Source organism: Echinops telfairi, unplaced genomic scaffold (assembly GCF_000313985.2).
Source record: "Echinops telfairi isolate 266 unplaced genomic scaffold, ASM31398v2 ScPeMD7_37;HRSCAF=141, whole genome shotgun sequence".
Lineage (NCBI taxonomy): Eukaryota > Metazoa > Chordata > Mammalia > Afrosoricida > Tenrecidae > Echinops > Echinops telfairi.
In genome coordinates this window covers 986397-994409 of record NW_022103935.1, presented here as the reverse complement: position 1 = coordinate 994409, position 8013 = coordinate 986397, and the positions used below count along the sequence as shown (strand labels likewise).

The 8013-nt window shown below is 64.7% G+C and overlaps 1 protein-coding gene across 1 annotated transcript in view; it reads right to left on the bottom strand.

Annotated features, from left to right (window-relative positions):
• MUC5B (mucin 5B, oligomeric mucus/gel-forming) overlaps nt 1–8013 on the bottom strand; it is a 39201-nt gene that overhangs the window by 21734 nt on the left and 9454 nt on the right. The window contains exons 14-26 of the mRNA XM_045290424.1: nt 7669–7833; nt 7291–7385; nt 6832–6958; nt 5820–6075; nt 4889–4944; nt 4565–4665; nt 4147–4298; nt 3636–3774; nt 3439–3552; nt 2448–2627; nt 1409–1648; nt 839–995; nt 165–293 (exon numbers count right to left, since the gene is read on the bottom strand). Of these exons, the coding sequence (XP_045146359.1) occupies nt 165–293; nt 839–995; nt 1409–1648; nt 2448–2627; nt 3439–3552; nt 3636–3774; nt 4147–4298; nt 4565–4665; nt 4889–4944; nt 5820–6075; nt 6832–6958; nt 7291–7385; nt 7669–7833 (1911 nt within the window). The remainder of the gene's footprint in view (nt 1–164; nt 294–838; nt 996–1408; nt 1649–2447; nt 2628–3438; nt 3553–3635; nt 3775–4146; nt 4299–4564; nt 4666–4888; nt 4945–5819; nt 6076–6831; nt 6959–7290; nt 7386–7668; nt 7834–8013) is intronic.

Genomic DNA, 8013 nt, shown 5'->3' with positions numbered 1-8013 from the left:
GGGTGGAGGGAGGGGTGCTGCCCCTACCTGCCTGCAGTATCTCTCCTCCCTTGCCCTGGGGCGGGGGGTGGGGAGAAATCACAGGGACGCCCCGCACTACCCTGAGCAGACTGGCTTCGGGATCCCGGAGTCTGGACAGTCTTAAGGGAGTGACTGCCCCTTACCTTCCAGGCCCGGCATGTCTAGGAGGCAGCGCCCACTGGGGTTCCGGCAGGTCCGCATGCAGGGCGCCCCGCAGGGCTGGTAGTGCCACGTGCATTCCCCGTGGGGGTTGTAGTAGTCGCAGAACAGGGCTGGGGACGAAGGCCAGGCTCAGAGCTGTTTTACCCCAGGTGCAGCGCCTGGCCACTCGTGGAGCCTGCCCGGAGGTGGGGGTGGGGGGGGAGCTGTGCCCCGCGGGGCCAGAGGACTCCAAACCTGAACTCGCTGGCATCAAGTGGATTCTGGCTCACAGTGACCCCAGGAGACAGGTTAGAATGGGCCCTGTGGCGCTGTCGGTCTTTACGAGAGCAGGAAACCTCAACACTCTCCCCAGAGCCATCGGTGGCCTCAAACTGCTGACTTTGCAGTGAACAGCCCAACGCCTAACCCACTGGGTCACCAGGGTTGGCAGTCTCATTTCGTAGCCCTGCCCTGAGCCACCCAACTTGGGATCGACTCTCTGGTCTTCTGCAAATCCACGTCTATGCTTGTGGACGTGCGCACGCCCGTGTAGATGTGCGCGCACCCTGGGCTCCAGGTCTGTACCCTTCTGCGGCCCCATCTGGCCCTGGGGCTCCTGCGGTCCCGCCCTCCCGCTCTCCGCCCCGCTCAGCACCGCGGACAGAGCCTCACTCACGGCAGACATCAGGGCTGCGCCAGGACACGCACACGCCCGCGTCGTGGCAGGCCTGCGCGTAGGCGGCCACGGCCGTGCAGAAGCACTCGCAGTCGCCACCCGAGTCGCAGGCGCACGCGTCGCTCACGCAGGCCTCGTAGTACTTGGTGGGCTCCACCTGCAGGGGAGGGGGGGTTCAGATTCTGGAGGGGCAGTCAGGGCCAGCTCCTGTCCTCTTTGAGGTCAGGGTCTCAGGGACAAGCCACGGGCCCCCAAATGAACAAGGCCCGGGCTCCCATGCTGAGCACTGGACCCCAGACCCTTCCCCACCCAGCGCTGTGCTGCTCTCATTCATCAGAAAGGGGGGCTTCTCCCGCTTCAGCCCACCTCAGATGCCACCCGTGCCCACAGTCTTGACCCAGTGGCAGGCAGGGAGGGTTCTGCCCAAACCTGTGTACCTGGTCCATGGGCTTCCCTGAAGCTGTTCCACACTGACCCCCGGTTTCAGTTGCCCCTGGCCGCCTGGACCCCTACCCTGACAGCCATCCCTTCCTCTCCTCTCCTCCCCAGCCCCCCACCCGGCATCCGTACGTGGGCATGGCAGGCAGCGAAGGTGGCACTGTGGAGGATGCTGCACTGCTTCTGGGCCCAGGCCTTGCGGTACGGGTTGGCAATACAGGGGTCCCGGGGGGCCAGGGCATCCGGGCAGGTCGGTGAGAACTTCCAGCTGTTGCCGAACTCCAGCACGTCGCCCACCACAGACTGGCTCCTTGTGGTGAAGTCGTTGATGGCGTTCCCGTCGAAGTTGCCACAGAGCCCGCACACCTTTCCCTGTGGGCAGGTGAGGGGAGGTAGAGTGTGCACAGGTAGCCAACTGGGGACGCAGCACAGAACCTGGCCCAGGGTGGCTGCAGGTCTCCCAGTGCCTTCCAGTAGCTCCCCAGGGGCATGCAGGAGGACAAAGTGCACAGTGAATTAGTGGGCAGGTGAACAGCTATGCAGGTGGACAAGTAAGCAGGCGAACAGGTAGGCAGGTGGGGGGCAGATGGGGGGGGCAAGTGGGCAGATGGGGGAAAGTGGGCCGGTGAGTAGGTGGGCAGGGAGGGCAGGTGGATAGGTGAGTAGATGAGCAGGTGGGCAGGTGGGGGGACAGGTGGCAGATTGGGGGCAGGTGGGCAGGTGAGTAGGTGGGTAAGGTGGACAGGTGGGGGAGGTAGGTGGGCAGGTGAGGGGACAGGTGGGCAGGTGAGGGGACAGGTGGGCAGACGAGTAGATAAGCAGGTGGGGCAATGGACAGGTGAGTAGGTGGGTAGGTGGGCAGGTGAGGGGACAGGTAGGCAGGTGAGTAGATGAGCAGGTAGGTAGGTGGAGGTCAGGTGGGCAAATGAGTAGATGAGCAGGTGGGCAGGTGAGCAGGTGGGCAGGTAAGGGGATAGGTTGGCAGGTGAGTAGAAGAGCAGGTGTGCTCCATCAAAGCTCTCAGCGCAGCAGGCGTGACTGCACCTAACTGGCCGACTACCTTACCACAGGAAAGGCCCCCAAGGCGCTTGCCTGCTGGTACAGTCTCTGCCCTGCCCCTTCACAACCCGGCTTTCCCCACAGATGACCAACCAGTGTCACCAGGCTCTACCTTGTAGTCCGGGTGCAGCTTGATGAAGATGCTAGTCTTCCGGTCCCAGGAGACCAACAGTTTGTTTCGGACCTCAATGACCAGGTAGAGGCCCATGTGGCGCACCTTGTAAGGCAGGTTTCCACTGGTACCCCTGTCCACCACCTGCAGGTGCCCCTTGGAGAGGACCAGCTCCTGGCTCTGTGGAGGGAGTGAGGGCTTCAGGGAGCTGAGTGTGGCCCGGAGACAGAGCTGGCCTGAGAGGGCCAGCCCCAGCTAGACGCCCCAGCGGGAGGATGGCAACAGAGGGTTGGGTGGGTGGGGGGCCCTGGGCCGAGTAAACAGCTTCCATGTCCACAGTGGGCTCAACCTGTGGGCTTCCACTCCCCTGGGCTATGCCCACTCAGCCCCCACCTCCACCTCCGCTGGGCACCAGCATGCTCTCTTCCCTGTGCCTCCCCTCTCTGGAAATGGGCTCTCCCCAGTGCAGTGACCTGAATGCCCCCACCCACCCACCCATAGGCCCACCCATATCTAGTGTCAGGAGGTAAGGCTGTGATTCTTTCTGGAGAAGTGTGAGTGTGGTGGTGAGGTGAGGGCTGGCCCTCTGCTCAGCGACAGGTGACCTCATGAGAGACACCCAGAGGAGAGGCAGGGAGGAGGAGAGAGAGGAGAGAGGGACAGGAGAGAGGAGAGGAGAGAGAAGGAGAGAGAGAGAGAGGAGTGGGGACGCCGTGTGGAGACAGAGGCAGCTGTACCTGAAGCTGGAAAGGATGAGAAGGGACCCTTCCCTGGAGCCACTGGGCACCACGGTCCTGCTGACAGCCAGGTTCAGGCCTGAAGCCCAGGGCAGTGGGCAAGGGGCCCCTAGCCCAGGGCAGTGAGTTTCCGCAGCCCAGCAGCCATGGAGGGCAGGCAGGAAGAGGCCGAAGCCGCCAAGCCTGAAGGCCGGCTGCTCCCCCAGGGCTTCCTCGGCACCGAGCAGGGACCAGGCCCGACGGCCACCTCTCACCCCTAGGAAGATCTTGATGGCCTTGGAGCAAGTGACCCCAGTGGTCCCACAGGGGATGTTCTCTGTGACAATCCGGAAGGTCCCCGTGGTGGCGGCGCTGTCCCCACAGTAGTCCTGGAAGGGGAAGGAGTGAGCTAGCCAGCGGCTGGCGGGCTGGGTGGGCTGAGGACGGCCTTGGGGCAGGTGACCGGGCGCACCTGAGCCAGGGTGTACTCGCAGGTGCCTTCAAAGCTGTAGCGCTCGCCGTCAAAGGTGACGAAGTGTCCGTCTCCGTAGGCCACGCAGGTGCCCAGGCAGGGCTGGGTGGTGCACACCCACCTTCCCTTCCGGCACGTGCTATGGGGGTGGGATGGAGGGCACCCTGCTCACCACCAGGGCCTGAGAGTCAATACTCGTATCCTGGCCACTGCCTGGCTGGTCCCCCCTCAGGGGTGGAGCCTCAGCCTCAATTTCACCCCATCACCCCCAGGGGAGACCAAGGTGACACCCCTCCCAGTTTGCTGCTGGGTCAGGGGCAATGGCCCACTGAGGGAGCCATGCCCACCCCACCCCCAGCACCCTGCTCCCACCAGAGGTGAGTACCAGAGGGTACTGGGTCACCACTGCCTTAGCCCCTCTCCCGCCTCCTGCCTCCCTCAGCTGGCTGTGGCCCCTCCCCTGTGTGCCCCCCACCCCGCTCCGGGGCTGGGGGGCGGAATCCCAGCGCACCAGGTGTTGCAGTTGACCCTGACAGAGTCCCCCGGCTGATAGATGGCCTCATTGTGCGTGCAGGGGCAGTCCTCCGGGGCAATGCAGCCCATCCTGCCGTCTGACACCAGCCCCGGGGGGCAGACACAGCCAGAGACACAGCGCGTGCTGTACTGTGGGGACAGGGGGGCACTGTCAGAAGGAACGGACAGGCTGCGGGAAACCAGCCAGCTCCCTGTCCCACCATGGTGGGAACCAGGAGCCATTTGCAACCCAAGTCCAATGTGGACCCACTGCATGACTCCAAGGGCAGTGGGGGGGCGGGGCAGAGAGTAGGGCATGCAGGGGTGGACCCCCGTCTGTCAGCAAGCCCAGGGGGCTAGGGATGAGTGGAGCAGGCAGGGTGGCAGGTGGCTGTCCCCTCACCCAGGACACTCACACAGTCCAGGTCGAGACTGCGGCAGCTCCGGAGGCACTCGGCCCCGATGGTCCCGGCAGGGACTTTGCTGCAGTCCAGGTACAACATGGGAGCCATGCACCCTGGGTGGGGAGAGCAGGCTGGGAGGGGGCCCTGGGCACCTCACCACTGACGACCACACCTCAGAGGGTCTACCTCCCGACACACCCAGCCCTATCTGGCCACCAGCACCCGCCGCTGGGCAGGGGAAGGCCCTCCCTTCTCTCTGCGAGCAGCAGTACAGGGTGGGGGACCGGCCAGGGCACTGCCGGGCTCAGCAGGGTGGGGTTGGAGTCCGAGTGTTACCTGTACTGCTCGGCAGCGGGGTCCCCAGGCAGTTTAGCTTCCCATTGGAGCATGAGCTGTGAGAGGTGGATAGATGGTTGCTGATGGGAACCCCGCTCCTCCACCCACTCCCCCCAGGCTCCCTGGGCCTCGGCAGTGCCCAGAGGGTAGAGCCTGCCTCTGAGGTGAGTGCCAAGACCTAGCACCCAGGGCCATGCAGGGGGGCAGGCCACGGGGAAGGGTCTTCGGCAACCACCCCTCCTGGGCTGCAGTTTGACCTCAGGAGCTGGGAAGGCCCTGTGGACCTGCCTCTCCTCTGCCCCCGTGGACCTCGAACCCCAGAGCACCCCAGAGCAGGACAAGGTGTCCCCTCTCTACAGATGGGCTCAGGGTGGGGTAAGGGGCACATCACTTTGGGTGACCTTGTGCCCCCACCCCAAGGGTGATCCTGAAAGAACCCCTCAAGGTGAGGAGCAGGCATGCGGCCCCCACTGGCCCTGGAGGAGGGCTACTAGGGAGGAGAGGTATCACAATGACCTAGAAGGTGGGGGGCCCGGAGGGGGCCGGGGTGAGGCCCACCTGAGGATGCTGGTGGGTGCTCAGACAGTGGGGGGGGGGAGGATCCTGGTAGCAGGAGGCCGGGCCGTGTGGTTTGGGACACTCTGACTCAGAGCAGGGGTTCTGCTGTCTACCACACCTCCTCTGACCCGCCGCCCTCTAGGAAGACCTCCCCACAGCCCTGCACCCCAAGGAGCTGAAATGAAACCCAGGGAGCTGCGGAGGTGGGGGCGTATCTGGAGCAGCCCTCCCGGGCTCTTGCCAGCCTCTCGGGGACATGGGTGGCTGAGCTATGTGGCTAGTGACGTGGGCCAGGACTTCAGGGCAGGACCTGGAGGAGGAGGAGAGTGGCCACCCCGACCCCTCTTCTGCTCCCTCTGGGGATGTCTCTTACCACATCACGCCATTTTCATGCACCACTTCTCCAGGGGCCACCGCGGTGCCGTGCAGGTAACAGGGGCACTCCCAGGAGGGCACACAGTTGCCCGTGTCGTCCAGGTAGGTGCCCACAGGGCAGGTGCAGCCATCCACGGGCACAAAGGAGATGCCGCAGGTGACATCAGCCTCGTTGAGGGAGCGGCAGGTGAGCTGGCAGGTGTCCACCACGTACGTGTAGCTCTGGGACTTGGGGCAGTTGCTCATATATTTGGCTGGATCAGAGAGGTGCAGAGAGGTCAGGGTGGGGGTCCAGCTGCAGCCCGGGCTGTGACCTCCCAATTGTCATTACACCTCCTCAGGGTATCCCTCTGAGAATAACGATTCCTATGCCAGCCTCCTGTGAGGGTCAGGGTGTACAGGCTCAGAGGTCTTGGCTGAGGACAAGACAGGCACTGCCCCCCACCAGAGGGACCTGGCCTGGGTGCCTCCACCTGCCCTCCTGGTCAACGTGCTGAGATGGGTCAGAGACTTAGGGCGGATGCAGAGACCCCAGGAAGAGGGAACCCTGGGTAGTTGGGTGGTCCCCACAAGGCCCCAGCCTGTGGCTCCTTCTGCCACAGGGAAGGAGGCCCCAGGTGTCCACCTCTCTGCTGCTCTGAGGGATCAGAACCCTGGTGCGAGGGCTGGGCATCTGGAGCTGGTCTCTCGGTGCCTGAGCCCCCTGGGAGACTGGTGGGGGACTAGCAGGGCCCACCGGGCAGTGCCGGAACCCCTCAGGGGCTGGCATGGGACCCCTCATGGGATGCGTGGAGCTGAAACCAGAGTCCCAGGGCAACTTGGTGGCCTGGCGAGGGTGGAGCACGTGGAGTATATACCCGCGTGCCTTGGGGACAGCTCCGGACTGGGCGCAGAGGGGGCGGGTGCCCGAACCCCTCAGGGCCACATGCGCAATGACCGGGATGGGGCGCTGGGTGGGTACTGGACACCGTCAGGACAGACGGGGGCTGGATGCGCAGGCGCACACTCACCGCAGACACTTTCCCTCCAGCCGCTCAGAAGGACCCCCTTGGCGGCGCATGCGCGCACGTAGCTGGAGAGCGCAGAACACAGGCAGTCCTCGCTCTTCTCGCAGTTGCACGTGTCGAACATGCAGTTCTGCGGGGGTGGGGGGGTGAAGGAACTCAGGACGCTGCTGGTGACCCCAGCCCAGGTGATGTCCTCCCCTCGCCCTGGCCAGGCTCCTGCCTCCCCACAAGGGCCAGGGGGCCTGGCCAGGTCCTGGGAGGGAGGGGGCGGGGCTTCGGGGTGGGGCCTCTGGCCAGGGCCTGTGGCTGGCAGGCTTCCGGGTACCAGTGAGTGGGCATAGAGCACTGGGGGCCCATTGATGAGGGATGAGAAGGGGTTCTCAAGAGAAATCCCATGGGAAGCTGTGCAGCGCGAGGGAGGGGCATGTTAGCAGCCCCCCTCGCCCCGTGCTGGGGGCTCACCGTGTGGAAAGCCCCAGGGTTGACGCTGGAGTGGCAGGGGCTGAAGGCGCCAGTAGGGTCGGTCAGCAGGGCGCACCAGTGCTGGGCGTACTTTTCTGAGTTGGGGTAGGGGGGAGAAGTTATCCTCCATGCATAATCTGGAAACCCTGCCCCTGCCCCACCACAAGCCCCCACTTTTCAAATGCAGCTCCCACCCCACCCTGATGGGGTCCCTTGTCCTGAATGTGGATTGGAAGGTGTGCTCTGGAGGTGAGGCGGGGAGGGGGCGGACAGGCAGGGGGAGATGCTCTGCCCTCGCCCTGCACCCCCAGCCTCCCTGCTGTGCTGAGGCCCACGCCCCTGCCCCCAGGCCCTCCTGCCCCGCCCCTGGCGGGGTACCTTTCTCCACGCTGAGGGAGCAGGGGTCCTCAAAGCTGTTCTTGACATTAGGGCAGGCGGCCTGGGTCTTCCAGGTGTTGGCAAAGGCGACGCCAGTGCCCTCCACCACGCCGCTGAGGGTCTGGAAGTCATCAGCCTGGTTCTGGTTGAAGTTCCCACACAGACCTGGGGGCCGGAGGGCCAGTGGATGGGCCTCAGCGGGCACCTAGCTGGTCCCCCTACCTGTCCCCCCATGGTACCACCAAGGGCTGACTGACGCTGACCGGCCTGACAACCCTTTTCTGGATTTCACCTCCGGAACGGTCCGCAGAGGAGCCCTGGGGTCTGGGGCGAGTGTGTGTGTGT